This window comes from Schistocerca serialis, chromosome 2 (assembly GCF_023864345.2).
Source record: "Schistocerca serialis cubense isolate TAMUIC-IGC-003099 chromosome 2, iqSchSeri2.2, whole genome shotgun sequence".
Lineage (NCBI taxonomy): Eukaryota > Metazoa > Arthropoda > Insecta > Orthoptera > Acrididae > Schistocerca > Schistocerca serialis.
The window spans coordinates 693134964-693151650 of NC_064639.1; the positions used below are offsets into that span (position 1 = coordinate 693134964).

The following is a 16687-nucleotide window of genomic DNA, read 5'->3' on the forward strand; positions in this document are numbered from 1 at the left end:
TTTGCACCACAAAAATTTTACCAAACACCGACTTACGCAGTGGGATTCCATAAGAGAGAATTGAGTATACTAAAGCAAAATAAACTGTTTTTAGTGTTGAGAGATCACAGATTGACTAAGAATCTGAAAACCATAGTACAGACTGCTCAATTTCTTTAGCAGCTTTTCTCTGTGAATATTCCATTGTAAGTTAGTGTCTATCCACACTTCAAGAAATTTACAGGATGTATATGTGGACAAGGAAGAAAAATTCCCAGATTTCCCGGTTAAAAATACACTTTCTCCAGGATGGAAACATAGTTTTTCCCTGTTAATTGACAGTATATTTTCTCTCGGAACTGTATAACTTATCAATCCTTTGAATGGTTATGGTTTTATACATGGGCGTAGAATTTCGCGGCGCTTTAGAAAACGAAACACCTTTTGGAAAGATGTTTGATGTGCAGTAACATGTACATTGCATATTTTCTTATTACGAAAGTATAAATTCGAATTCCACCCAAACACCGCACGTTACTTTCCGAAGCATTGAAATCGAGGTTGCGATGTGTATTTGTAAGCCAGTCATAGCTCATGTCACGTGATCTCGCCAGTGGTGTAGTCAGCCAATAGCAACATCACTGTTAAGTAGCGCGAACACACGAACAGGAAAAGTTAAAGGTTTACATTAATATATGTAATGTTGCTACTAGAAAAACAAAGCTTTCTCATATAAAATTGGTCTCTAAGGCCAATATGCTGCAAGAGAACCTAAGCTTTCACGTATAATGTTGGTCTTTTATGCACGTATTACATTTTAAGATGTATCACACAAATGTGCCAGTAAATTTTTTAATAACGACATAAAAGTGTGATCTTTTGGGCTATAAATTCTTCCAAGTGGCTCGTTATCAAAGAGCTGATTTTTAAATGAGTCCCAGATTCCCAGTGAAGTAGGCATCGACCTGATATTAAGCTTTTCAATGTGGTTTCGGGATGTAAATTTCCTTGGGTACCAGTACTTTGTTATTTCATGTCTGGTTCTTTGTTATGGCATAATGCCATATGTGATAGAAGATGAAAACGTAAACTTGAAATGCACCGAACAGTTGAAACTAGCCAATAGTTTGAAATTAAACTCTTTGTTTCAAATACATTGACTGCCTCAGCGGTAAAGATTAATGAAAGAAAATTTCTTCAGCAAACCGATAAAAATAACTTCATTGTTCTGCATGGCAATTAATGCTTGACTGTCAGAAAGGTGGAAATAAAATAAAATCTGAAACTAATAACGTATTTTGGCCTCCGTAATTATGTGAACGTATTTTAATTGACATGATAGCTCCTGGCCAAAGAAATCAATTTTGTTTTCATTTGACATGAGTGCAGTAGACAAAGAGGAAACAGCAAAATCACTAAATGTAAACACAGGTCACATCGAGACAACCCACTTTCCTATTATAACTCAGACTGCTCTGCGCATCAGACCCGTATCTACAATATTTCCGAACTGGGGTAGATAGTGGCGTCCCTCGAGCGTTTGAGATAGGACATAAATAAAAAAACGAATTTTCAAAAATATGATCATTCTGTAGCGCACATCTTTCTGAAGACTCTAATACATAAAACATACTTGTCGAAGGAATTTTAAGATATGTTAACTCATCTTAAGTGTGCCAAAGTGCAGCGCCACACCTCTTCACACAGCATTCTTCTATCGCATCTCACTGTATTTCGGTCTGTGGAATTGAAACGCGTATATTTTGTACTGGATGCCATCAAACTATATTCAGGACAGTGGAAATTAAAATGTCCTATGGTGCCTCTCCTGCTTCCAGTAGGCCAGTTTGACATCCTGCCCCTCTTTTTTTTTAAACTCTTCAGAAAACTTGCACTCTTTATTCCCTTTTAGATAACAACCTGCTGCTTTGTGTGACATAAAATTAAGTATAGGATACATAAAACCAGTAAAGAGAAGAGACAAGCAAGACAGTACACATTTCTTCAATCCTTAGCTCCTAGAATTTTTTTCTCTCTAATCTTGATACAGCTTTACATAGCATGCTTTCCTTTCTGCAAAAGGATCTGTTACCTCATCAAAGTTCGTCAAACGTTTTGCTACATGAAAAATCAAAATGTCGTTGTCTAATACTGAAAAAGCTGTAATTACAAATAGGCCCAAGACTGGTGTGGTTTCTCTGATTACCTATATTTTGTAACTGTCTGCGAGATAAAACAAAATAGGCCTTTATAATACTGCAGCAATTTTAACACATGCCAAATAAACGAGACTGTTTTGGCAAAAATGGTCATTTTTATAACACGGCAGAATATAATCCACAAAGTACCAATATCAAATGCCTATTAGGCCTACTACAAGCAAAAAGCTTTACATTAGGAAACAGTTTTACACTTCATTCATACGTTCCAGTTTCTTAAGCATGAGATCGAAAAGTAGTAGTGTAAAATTTTTATATCAATTTGGAATCGTCTTATGCTTCCATAATTTGTGTGATGTCCCCGTTTCTTCTCCTTCCTCATTCTAACAAACAATGTTGTCATCACTAATTTTGTATCTAATCCTGCCAATGTCAAAGCTTATTCGCCGGTTAACTTCACTAACTCTGCCAGAATCAACAGTTTAGTTATCCCGCAGTTATTCTCTGGTTAGGTATTGTTACGTGTTCGTACAACGCGTTTTCCACGCTACTTCCAGAACAGACCTTAAAGCAGCTGCTTGCTGGAGATTGTACAACTGGCCCTTGCTAGTATAGCGATCTGGCCAAAAATTTTCTGTCAAAATTACATTTTCTTGGATACACCGAGAAGATAATACATAATCTTTCTTACCTGTTATTCCTGTTAGTCGTTTATTCGCACTCTGGTAGTCTGAATCTATGGATTCGCTGGTAATCGTAACAACGCTCATCATTCACAAACCCAATCAACCACATAATCAGACAGTGGTTGGCTTTCTTTCGTTCGGCTATACTCTGCTCAGCTTGTATAGCCCCTTTTGTCTGCAGGAAAGTTTATTTCTAGATGTGATGAGGATTCCACTGACAGTGACATCACGTACACTATGCACACATTCACAAATCAACTTATGATTCATTCAGAAATCAACTTAGAATGTGTTCAACAATGTTCAAAAACCGACAGGGAGACGTTTCAAAGTCATACAAATAATCGATAGACCAACGTGCGCTGGATACTAGGTGCTTTGTGAAAAAGAAGGTTTATATGAATTTGCCTCCCCCCCCCCCCCCCCCACTTCTGAGCCAGGGCTGTTGTGCAACTGGTGGCTTGGGCGCGCCTGTAAAATTTTTACCAGTAGCACCTAGCTGCTCCCCCCCCGCCCCCCCCCCCTTTTTTTTGCTGCGACTGCTTACACATCCAACAGCCACGTTTCTGTAGCCAGAAGCAGAAGAAGATACTACTAAACTGCGCATGCGCATGATCCCACTCATAACTGCTAAAACAAATCTAATATTAACAGTTGTGATGTCATGCTCATCGGAGGCAATTTGTTGTTATGAAGCATTGCATAGTCTTCCTGAAGCCTTTGAAACATTTTGCTGTTGGAAGACGCTTGTATGAGCACTGTGTTTTGTAGCTGTATATGGCGCATTTCCTTTGCAATTTAAGTTTTATTTAGTTTTTTCTCTCGTTCATGTTTTATTGCTGCAGTATTATTCTGCAGTAGCAGGATACAGTAATATCCTTTGTTAGAGTATTCATTCTTACCAGTTAAAATTACAAAAATTTAACTGAGAACAAAAACAATGAAAAATTCCCGGAATTCAAAAAAATTCACGGTTTTTTACCGGATGAAAAAAATTCCCGGGTTTTTCCTGGATCCCCCAGGTCGTAGACACCCAGAATTTAATCCCATTGACTTGCTCTATTGTTTCATCCTCAATTATTATGAGCCTCATGTAGGTAGGGTAGTTTTTGGAGGCACTGAAAAGCATATGAGCAGTTTGCTTTTAGCAAACAGCATTAATTCACAGTTGATATTGTTACCAACAATTTCAATTCCTGCATTTCCAGAGCCCAAAGATTCAGGTAATTAATAGCAGAAACGATTACAAAGAAATACCTCTAACAGTTTTTTTTTTTAATTTCCTGAGATGTATATTCTCCTACCTGCTGTACGCTGTGAGCAAGTTAAGAGGTTTTCCATTGAAATAAGAAACACAAAACAAGAACATAAGATCCATATGGGACTTCTTTCTAATGCCGTGTACTGTCATTGTGAATATCACAGTACATTTAGATCTGACTTTTGTTATTAACTTTGAATATAGGAATGTGTAAATATATTGAAAATACATATGCTGAGACCATTTAAAAGACACCTACAAGATGCCAGATTTTAAGTATATGCTTTAGTTTTAATTGATACTGGAGCTTATGGGCGGAACACATAAAACAGAATGAGTTAACCTAACCACACCATATATAGCGAAAGGGCTGAGTGAAGAATAAACAACCATCATGTGCCCCCTCGCCCCCACCCACACCTCCCAGCTACACACACACACACACACACACACACACACACACACACACACACACACAGAGAGAGAGAGAGAGAGAGAGAGAGAGAGAGAGAGAGAGAGAGAGAGATGATGATGATGATGATGATGATGATGATGATGATGATCTGGTGGTGTCCCACGACATACTCAGATGCAATATTTCGAATAAAAACAACATTAACATTTGTCGAAATATAAGACTGGAAAACTGTTAACTCTTCCTATATAATAGGTAGTGGTTATACAAAGTGCCTGAGACTGAATGACCATTTCTTACATATCTATACTAAGGATAAATTACTTAATACATATAGCTGCCAACAACTTCTAAAATATATGAGACAATGCAACTAACTCTCAATGACAGAATGCTTGTGTAATTCCATTTGAATATTCCAGTAATGAATATATAAATAAAGAGCACCATAAAAATCATTACATCAAAATTATATCTTGTGTGTGCAATACCAAAATAATGTAGAACAGTAAATCATAATTATGATGTTACATACCTGTACAAATAACCAGCAGTCCAAGAGAGTTCTAAAGCCTGTCGCATAAGAAAGCCCCCAAAAACCTTGTTGTGCAGGTTACGGTCCTAGAAAATGTGCATCATTTCACACATTTCAGTCATTGTATGCACCAATAAACATTGTGGAGAATAAGGAAGAAGACAACTCTTTAAAAGTCTTTTTATATGATAAATGTACCTATCTTGAGCAGATATGACAAATTGTGTTGCGATCACCAGAATCAATTAACTATTGTGTAGAGTAGAGAGAAGAATGGAAGAATAGAGCTTAGAATTTCATCAGTGATGGGGCCACTAGAGATGGAAAACATGTCCAGATTGGAATATAAAGTAAAAAAGTGCAACATTCCATTCTTGAGTGTTGCTCATATCATGATATCCAGAATGGCAAGTGAATGTAACTGTCCACATAGCTCATGACACACTCTGCTGTTTGTACATTTTTAATATATGACAAGAAGCATTTGGTCACATACTGCAAAGAGTTAAGGCACGTAGTCAGGCAAACATACAGTTTTGAAAATTAGATTGGAGTCTCCTGTTATCATAACACAATTGTTGTAGTAATTCAAAGACTGATGGTTCAAACCGAACAGGTGAAGGGAAATTTTTCCGATATTTGCCATATTAACTTTTCATAACATTTATTAATGTGAATGATTCTTAGCTCTCAAATTGTTCCAATAATACATGAAACAATGTTAATCATTCTCAGAATGTAACTACTGATATCATAAAATGTTCATCACTATCTCTACTGTTACGAAGTCTTTTCTGTTCCAAACTGCTGTCTTATTTCATCATCTCCATATATTTCAATATCTAAAGAATAATAAATAAGCTCTTTTTTAGACTGGGAAAATAGAAAAAACTTAATTTTTGAATTTGCTTAATGCAAAAACAAAAAGACTTGCTGTTTCTTGAACTTGGAAAAAAAGTGAACATAAAGATAAGAAGAATGATTACAAAATGTGATATAAGTTGTGAAAGATAACTTTGACAAGTAGGCCGCATACACATAGGCATACGGCACAAATGCACACAAAATAAATCTAAATATGAGTAGAAAATGTATACTACTCATCACTAAAAGAGTCAAGGTTGTGAAACACGCTTGACAGGCAACATTCTCGCAATGTAGTATTTATTTAAGATGGGAACATACTGACTAAAAAGGACTTGCAATATGGCGGCCGAACTTCCCCGCATGGGGCCACCCGGCCAACAATGCCATACGATAATTTCATTCACTGACTAAGAGTGTTATTCAAAAATAAGAGTGAAAAGACAGACTCATGCTTTAGGTTAGAACAAAATTCTCACAAATATTAATACCTAATTATTGTGACAATTGCCACGAACGGCTTTGTAAATCCTGGACATTTAGTTGGAGAGCCTTTGTGGAATTGAAGCAATATGAGAAGTTGTTTCTGCTTGCTCTAAATTAAATACAGTCTTATACAAAACAGAGCAATAACACATGCAGAAACTATCAGTAAAACTTTATGAAAAGACAAATGAGTTTGGAAAGACAGCAGTAAAACCATTAATGACATAGCACACCTTTAAGTTACTTGTAACTATGAATATACATACTTACTTCGGGGTGACTAAAAACAATATTGCTGAGTTGTGCATCTTCCATCCATAAGCTCCTGGGAGGCAGAATTCTTTTGTGGAACGACATTCTATGTAGATCAATTGTTTTCAGGAAAAGGTCATGGATTAATCTCTGCTCATTAACATCTGGTGTCATTTTGAAAAGTGACTCCTGCTGTACTTTTACACGTCGTTTCTTCCTTACTGAAACACATGTCATATACAAAAATGATTCTTTTACTCTGCAACTATGTTATAAACACATAACAGAGGACTCTGTAGATGTTTAAAGTGTTGTTCCATATTAAATTAAATTTAGCACTAATGACAGAGTTCTCACTGAAAATTAATGAGACATTTGAGAGAAAGCAGATATACATAGCTTGCTTTTCCAAACATTTCTTCCTTGTTTACACTGAGTATTAGTACATCTATTTGCACTTACCTTCCTTCAGCATTTATAAATAATGACAGATGACTACATTCAGCAGGCAGCTGGAAAGTTTTATATCAAAATGCATGAGGTGCAATGCAAATGGAATATAGTAACAAGTAATGCCCATGTGTACTTGATGTTTTTTACAGCAGCCAATGAAGTTATTATCGACTGAGAACTTGCCTACTTCGCAAAAGGACTGAATATGGCTTACTACACTGCTTATCAGAAACTAAGATGCAGGGATAAATACCGCTTGCTCCATTTTTATTTTCTGTCTGCCTTAGGTTTTTACCTTTTCTATCTTTCATTCCTGTTCTAGCTTTTCAGCTCTTGCTCTTCTTCTACTAAAAGTATAAAGACATGTGTGAAAGTTAACCAGAGAATGAGCAAGAGCTTGAAAGCTAGTGGAAATATTGTTTTCTGTTGCAGATTTCTATGCAGAACACATCAATCAGTCATAGGTAAATGGTTGCCTTTCCTTTCTTTGATGTATTATTCCACCCAGAAACATCGATTGTAGTTTATAATTTTAGGTGTTCTTAATTGGAGACTCAATATTTGTGATGACTTTAATATTGTCTTCCTGTGGGGGAGTGCATACCAAGGACATCTATAATTGTTGACATCCATTTTTTGCTTAGGCCTAACACTAAGCTCCCAAAAAAGGTTGAAAATCACACTGCAACACAAGATAATGATAAATTGTTCTCAGAACCAAATACTTTTAGTTAATTAGCTGTAAATGTGAAAGTAAATGGTTTATCTAACTAAAGTGTCAAATATTCTGAATAAAACATGTAAAACAGGTAGCCAAAGATCATAAGATAAAAATATTGTGAAATGGAATCATGACCAATACATTCCAGTCTGTAACTAAGAGTTCAAACTCTTGACATCAGTATTACAAATTTCCTTTGTCTGTTATCAAATAAGTAAAACACGCAAAAAAATATAACATGAAGAATTAAGTAAAAACAATCTGAGAATTACTATACCAGGGAAAGGAAACGGTGTTGTGAGTGTTCCTGATTTCGCAGACAATCTGTGACAGAAGTTATGATTAACAGAAATCACTGGCCACCAAATTCTATCATTACATCTTCACAATGACAAAAAAATAGCATCTGTTAACAGACAACTAAATACAGATAGAGTAGTTATATACCATCAACAGTTTATTCCATCAACAGCCATTAATTAAAAAAAATAAAAAAAATAAAAGAATACAGCATCTCATGATTTTATAAAATTAATTTTGTTGCAAATTGTAGTAATTCTTTTAGTTGTAGTGGTGTTGAAATCAGAGAGTGAAAATCTTGTACTGACTTGGTAGCAAACTTTTATCCTGTCTTTGTAATTAGCCAACAATTCTAGGCATGTTTCCTGATAAACTTAAAAATGGGTTAGTGATGCTCTCATATAAAAATAGAGACCTCCCGTTAGTGACCCCTTTTACTCACTACAGTCTCTTCAAATTGTGTTGAGATAGTAGCACACATATCAACTGCCTCTCATATTGGCTTCTCAAAATAGTTATCTACAGAAAGATATACATGATCTCAGAAATGAAGTCCTTTCAGAGCTGAACTATTAAAACCTGATTGTTGGGTATATTCTATGAACTAGTCAACAACTTTGCTTGTGTAAGGTATAAAATTCAACTAAAGAAACTGAAGTTATGGCTTTCCCTTTACCTGTTTTACCACCATAATGGAAATCAGATGGTCACATGGATAAACTGCACTACAGTAATAAAATTAACCTCAGAATAGGGAAACCATGAGATCCAGAATGTTTAATACTGGGTGTGCTCCTTTTCTAACCTACATAAATGATATTCTGGTGATTTTAAGAGGGCTGTTCAAAAACGGAAATGTTTTCTGATTATGCAAGCATACTAATTAATTATCCAAACTGAACTGTAACAGACACAGTACATATACAGATGACAAGGCCCACTCATGGCTCACAATAGACAGAAATATTACAAATGATGTAGGAAAAGTAGCAGTTTATTTAAATGGCTGTTTTTCTTCTAATATATGAGGTAATCTAATAGTAGTTACCATAATTATCAGTGGGAGTAGATTAGTAATAGCCATAATTTGTTGTCTGTATACTTTAGAGCAGCAGTTGTTGCTGCTGCTTGTTAATGTATAATTTGACTTGTTCCACATCCCTGACAGCTCTTGTTCATGATGGGATTTACAGAACATGATATGTGAATTAAACAGATGAGTGACTTTAATAACACGAAGACTCATGTATACAATTTAAAGAAAAGACCTCAAAGAGGTAGTAGTGACCATACACTAAATGATACACTATGTTTAAAAGTTCCTATAATCCAAGTGGGCAACAATATAAATTTGATACTACACATATAGTCAGACTGATTAAGAAACTCAGCAAAGTGTGAGCTTGTCTTTTATGCTTATATTCCCTATTCTCTACTTGAATTGTAGGAAAATGCAATTATAATTAATAAGTTATTTATCCAGAAAAATTGAGCAGTGAGAATATAGTGTAAAGTAGGTAACTGCACATCTTGCAGACACATCTTCAGATATCTAACACGCATTTCCGTACATGGTTCCAGTTGAACTATGATTTTTTGATGGAGGGCATTGAAAAAATTCAGAGAAGGGCAGCTCATTTTGCATTATCATGAAATAAGGGAGAGAATGCCCAGATATGATACACGAATTGGGATAGCGGTCATTAGAACACAGGCATTTTTTACTGTGGCAAGACCTTCTGACGAAATTTCAATCACCAACTTTCTCCTTAGAGTGTGAAAATATTTTGTTGGTGTCCACCTGCATATGGAGAAATGACCATGATAATAAAATAAGAGAAACCAGAGCTCACGTGTTAAGATTGATAAGTTCATTTTTCCTGCACACTGCTCAAGAGTGGAACAGTAAAGAAGTAGCTTAAAGGTGATTTGATGAACCCTCTGTCGGCACTTAATTGTGAACTGCAAAGTAATCATACAGATGTATATTTTTCAACTTAACCAACTTCTGACATGGTAAACCACAGTACTCTTCTAGACAACATGTTCTTTGTGGTGGCCATTTATGCAGCAACTATAAATAAATTGCTGTAGCTTACAAGACAAATGCCTTTTACATGCTCCAGGTTGATTTCTTTATTTCATTTATGTGCCTAGACACATTTTGCCTTTTTAACAAGGCATTTACAATGAGTGTAACATCAGTGTCTAATTAAATTATTTGAAACTCGGGCAGCTTTCCTTCTCGTGAAAAACTAGTTGAAAGCCTCCAAATTTTGATGTAGTCACTGGGTTTCCATAACATAAGACTTAACATCACATAAATTATTAAAGCTTTATGGTCACGGAACCTTGTGCTGAACGCTTTTACAGACCACTTAAATTCTATTTATCAATCAGGAATTGATCCAAGTCTGGCTGACTGGTTGGTGTTATTCTTATTACGAGGTTTACAGTAAGATTATATTATCTGATAAGACTGACCAGAATGGCTCTCTATTTACATTTAATGAGCAATTCTATTTTAAAGCCACCACAAACTATAACATCACATCTTGTTGCACTTACTTTATTTTGGGACCATTCCATTTTTTCCAGAAATATCCTTAATTTGTCTGATGGAGAATGTTATACTACAGCTATTATCAAATGTAACTTTAGAATTTTAATCACTGCCTCCTTGAAGTCTTTTTCACTGCTTTGGAGGGTAATATTACCTATATTAGTAACTTCTATACTGCCTTGGGTGTGCATGGCTTCTTCCCTGCAGTGACCACCAGGTTTCCAATAGTAGTCAACCAAAGATGAATTCATGTATTATTAACATATTTAAATGTTCTAATTTGTTGTAAATGGGCTGAACATTTTGGTGAAAGATTGTTGTTGCCAATTTTCATGAAATATTTACAGTATCACTACCTTGTGTTTAAATGCTACTTGTCTGGCACTGTTGTTTCTATTATAAAGAAGTTCTTGTGGAGAGCTGATTTGTTTTATGAAATAACTCACTATCTTATAATTTTCAGCACAATATAATTGAAATGAATATGTGCTTACTTGAGACAAGACTACAACAACAACAACAACAACAACAACAACTACTACTACTACTACTACTACTACTACTACTAATAATAATAATAATAATAATAACAATAGCAATGGTTATTGGCATATTTATAGTGATGGGGTTAGCTAAAATTAATGGGATTTGATCTGAACTGCACTAAAAACTTAACTAGGGAAATAAATAGAGTACAGTATGTTGACCATATTTAGCTACTGGATTTATCTGAACAATGGTGTAATAATAATTATTTCACAATTCTGTTACTTCATTTGTAATACTTAGTTGTACTTGTCCATTTGCCTGAGTGATACTAGATATTGCTTAAAATTACCAATTATATTACTGAAAATACTATTCAATGCACTATACTATGTTAATTTAAGTACATTTCACTACACTGCACTTAAACCAAAACAAGAAGTTACTGTAATGCCAGCAGTTAGCTAGAGGCCAAACAAATTACAATGACTAATGGGTAGTTTTGTTTGTAATTATTCTTTGATGATGTGGAAAATTGAGCTACCCAATTGCAATGTGCTGAAAATTAAGTTTGCCAAATATTTAAGCTTACTGAAAATTTATGACACATCATTGAGTGCCATCTCAGAGCAAGTTTAAATCTGCAGAAGACCCATAGCCTTGATGAACTGCATGGCCTCCATATTCCGCAAAATGTAATAATATTTATTTTAATTCAGAACTGCCAATACTTATCTTTCTTTTGTAATAATGGGCAGTGCAGCTTCTAGGTCCCTAACAGTGTTGGGCCTGTAACATGTGCAGATACCAGCACCATGTAATCTACAGACATGCCATATCTATGCATGGGCATTTGTGCTTTCTAGCTCAATCACCTACCAGGACATATAGGATCTACACCATTATGGAGTGCATCTATTTTTCATGTGAAAAGTGGCTCAACACACAAACAGGGAAAATATACAAGAGAGAGAATGCAATACTTACATTCACCACCTCTAAATATTTCCTTTTCTTCTTCAGTTTCGGGCTCAAGAAGGTTCACTATTGCTGGCCCGGATAAAATAGAATTTCGAGCTGCCATGAGGAAAACTGCTCTAGTCAGTTTCTGCCAAGAACCATGCAATAACTGTTCCAGCCACACAGTCACCTCAATTGAGGACTTCCCAACCCATGATACATGCCCCGACAATCTGATATCACCATCGTGCTGTCAAACGAGAAGAATACAACTTTTTAATATAAACCTAGAAATGAAACATAAATAACAATAAAGATTAGCAATGGGGACCAAACAACATCTGCATAAATATTATGCACATCACTACGGATTCCATGATATATTGTTGTTAGTCACAGGCTTATTACAATAAAAATAAAAGCTTGAGACAACAATTAATGTCACATTATCAGGATGAAACTTCTACTCTTCTGCTATGTTACACATTTTTGAATCACCAGGACATATTAAAACAACACACCGAATAAAGGCTTGATCTTAGATCTTTGACTTTTGCAGACAACTCTCCCAGCACGAGACAATGTCGTCATTCTGTCAATAAGTATGGGATATGATTTTAATCGGTAAGGATGTGTCTCCATTCTAATATACCATATTCAAGAAGAAAATAAAGTGCTACATACTAACATATGCACTCACAACCATCCTCCAGTTTTTTGGAAAAAGAATGGATTGCAGTAACTGATGTCTAAAATGCCACATTACAGAAATTCCACTTCCAGAATATTAAACAAGAAATCTGATGTAGAAGTCAGTTAGTTGTTATTACTGCTCGATGAAAGCTGCAAACACATATAACTTTAAAATTTGTGCTGAACTCAACTCAGTCCCCTAACACTATTGATAGTTTCACATTTTGGTGTTTTGCTCAAATTCTAAATGACTTTGCTGGTGATTGAACATTGTTAGATAGTTGTATTATTGGTAGACAAATAATAGTATGGAATAGAGCACTGCATCTGTGGCAGACCAGCACGAATGGTGTTTGTTCCTCACTCGCTGAGTGGGGGCAACACGCGTCTATGTGTCTAGGGAAATATGGACTCTATACAGCTTCATCACAATATAGCAGCTATAATAGGCTTGGCAAGCACTTGAATCCATTTAGAATAAGAATTTCTTTTTAACTGTCGATTTTCCATGTTTTCTATGGAGCAAGTGTATGCTGTACATCTGACATTCCACAAATATTACCAAAGTGGCTTAGAATGATTACATATGATGAAAAATGTGTTTATGGAATATTACATGTTATTATGGTCACTGATTTAGCTGTGGAACCTTAATTTTGTGTGAAGGAAGAGCTGATGAAATAGTGCTTTCATTCAGTCTCCAGCTGAAATCACACTGACAATGAGACAGATTTTGGACAGAATAAATGAAAAATATTTATATTGATGTATGTGACAACTTATAACAATTCTTTATTTATAATTAACAAAAGCATTTTAAATAAGCTACATAGTACCCTGTCACAAGGAAACTGAGAACATTAATTACTGGAACTTTTTACAGTAGGTAATGGTAACTACACTGAGTAGAAAGAGGAAGGAAGTGCCATGCAATGTGCAGTGGTAAAGGAAGTGCATCACTCATGTGCACATTACAGATTCACAACATATGTGTAAGTGAACACATGCCTGTGACATCTGCTTGGCTATTGACAACAGACATTTGGCTATTTCATTAGCTGAGGCAATGTCACTCATCTTTGCTAACTTCCGCCAAGCTATACGAAGTTTATTGGCACTCTCTCTCACACACTACAGACAATTCAGATGGGCCACATGCTAGCAGAATTCTAGTAAAGAATAAAAATGACTGGAGAACAGACAAGACATTGCTTTCTTATTAGGTGTCATTAAATTGTGCCCAACAACCTATGAACAAGAGCTATAAGCTATAGTTCTGTGAACTTCTGTACTCAACTTAATTTTGTCATTGTGGCTGCATCATGTTTTCAGTGATTTCTTTCTTTTTATTCTTTTTACACAATCACGAACATGTCATTGCTTTAAGTGCATAGTAATTAAATATAATAGTAAGTTGGGAAGGAAAACATAAGTACAAAAAGGTAACTGTGAAGAAACCATGGGTAACAAAAGAAATACTTCAATTTATCGATGAAAGGAGGAAATACAAAAATGTTCTGGGGAAACTCAGGAATACAGAAATACAAGTCGCTGAGGAATGAAATAAATAGGAAGTGCAGAGAAGGTAAGATGAAATAGCTGCAGGAAAAATGTGAAGACATTGAAAAAGAAATGATTGTCGGGAGGACAGACTCAGCATACAGGAAAGTCAAAACAACCTTCGGTGACATTAAAAGCAAGGGTGATAACATTAAGGGTGCAACGGGAATTCCACTCTTAAGTGCAAAGGAGAGAGTGGATAGGTGGAAAGAATATATTGAAAGCCTCTATGAGGGGGAAGATTTGTCTGATGTGATAGAAGAAGAAACAGGAGTTTACTTAGAAGAGATAGGGGATCCAGTATTATAATCAGAATTTAAAAGAACTTTGGAGGACTTACGGTCAAATAAGGCAGAAGGGATAGATAACATTCCATCAGACTTTCTAAAATCGTTGGGGGAAGTGGCAACAAAACGACTATTCATGTTTGTGTGTAGAATGTATGAGTCTGGCGACATAGCATCTGACTTTCGGAAAAGCATCATCCACACAATTCCAAAGACGGCAAGAGCTGACACGTGCAAGAATTATTGCACAATCAGCTTAAAAGCTCATGCAGCCAAGTTGCTTACAAGAATAATATACAGAAGAACGGAAAAGAAAATTGAGGATGCGCTAGATGATGATCAGTTTGGTTTTAGTAAAGGTAAAGGCACCAGAGAGGCAATTTTGACATTGTGGTTAATAATGGAAGCAAGACTAAAGAAAAATCAAGACATGTTCATAGGATTTGTCGATCTGGAAAAAGCGTTTGACAATGTAAAATGGTGCAAGATTTTTGAAATTTTTTAAAAAGCAGGGGTACTCTATAGGGAGAGATGAGTCATATGCAATATGTACAATGGCCAAGAGGGAATAATAAGAGTGGACGACCAAGAATGAAGTGCTTGTATTAAAAAGGGTGTAAGACAAGGATGTGGCCTTTTGCCCCTGCTGTTTGATCTGTACATCGAGGAAGCACTGATGGAAACAAAAGAAAGGTTCAGGAGTGGAATTAAAATTCAAGGTGACAGGATATCAATGATACAATATGCTGATGATATTGCTATCCTGAGTGAAAGTGAAGAAGAATTACATGATCTTCTGAATGGAATGAATAGTCTAATGAGTACAGATATGGACTAAGAGTAAATCGAAGAAAGATGAAGGTAATGAGAAGTGTAAGAATGAGGACAGCAAGAAACTGAATGTCGGGATTGATGGTTACGAAATAGATGAAGTTAAGGAATTCTGCTACCTAGGCAGCAAAATAAACAATGACGGATGGAGCAAGGAGGACATCAAAAGCAGACTAGCAATGGTAAAAAGGGCATTCCTGGCCAAGAGAAGTCTACTAATATCAAATATCGGCCTTAATTTGAGGAAGAAATTTCTGAGAATGTACGTCTGGAGTACAGAATTGTGTGGTAGTGAATCATGTACTGTGGGAAAACTGGAACAGAATAAAATCTAAGCATTTGAGATGACAGATGGATGTTGAAAATTAGGTGGACTGATAAGATAAGGAATGAGGAGGTTCTGTGCAGAATCGGAGAGGAAAGGAATATGTGGAAAACACTGATAAGGAGACGTGACAGGACGATAGGACCCTGACCCGCGGTTCTGGGTGACTTTCCCAAAATTTACCCCTTTTCCTCGAACTCTCCAGTCCTTTTCCTTCACCCTTCTTCCTTCCCCTTCAACCGTTCTGCCTGAAGGAGGAGCCACTGGCTCCGAAAGCTTGCCAGTCACAACAGTCTTTTATCTGTGTGTTCTGCCATCGTTTGGTGAGTAAATTTTTTATCTATCCAATTGCATAAATTGTATGCCATTTAGTCAGTCTGTAGTGTTCTATATCAGTCAGTCACTGCAATTGCTATATCATTCAGCTTGTTCATTCAGAGGGTCATAGTGTTTAGATGACTGAAGTGGTCGTTCTGCATCTAAATATATTTGTCTGTATTACTACTTATCAAATTTTGTTACAATAATTTGAGTTTTTGAGTTACAGACATGTGAAATTAACTGTGAAAGTTTCTAACTAAAAGCTGATTATTATATATTTCAGGCAATAAACCTTATTCACTACACCAGTAAATTAGACTATAGTGTCATGTAAAGTAATTATTTACTTTTGAAAGATGCTTTAATTAGCTGAGGAAGATGTATGAAGATGAAGAAGATGAACTTCCATGAAACTTACGAGGTGCAAAACACTTGGTATCTTTACAGTCTACAGTGTCTCGTTTTGATGTAAACGTTTCAGTGCTCTGTCAAATTATTCTCACAGTACCATATTCCCACTCTTCTTCATCTACTTACTCTTCTTTTTTCA

The 16687-nt window shown here is 35.7% G+C and overlaps 1 protein-coding gene across 1 annotated transcript in view; it reads right to left on the reverse strand.

The window, feature by feature from the left end:
- The window catches only part of LOC126457830 (acyl-coenzyme A thioesterase 9, mitochondrial-like), a 96292-nt gene that overhangs the window by 23545 nt on the left and 56060 nt on the right, over positions 1-16687 (reverse strand). The window contains exons 6-8 of the mRNA XM_050094462.1: positions 12148-12370; positions 6656-6858; positions 5036-5121 (exon numbers count right to left, since the gene is read on the reverse strand). Of these exons, the coding sequence (XP_049950419.1) occupies positions 5036-5121; positions 6656-6858; positions 12148-12370 (512 nt within the window). The remainder of the gene's footprint in view (positions 1-5035; positions 5122-6655; positions 6859-12147; positions 12371-16687) is intronic.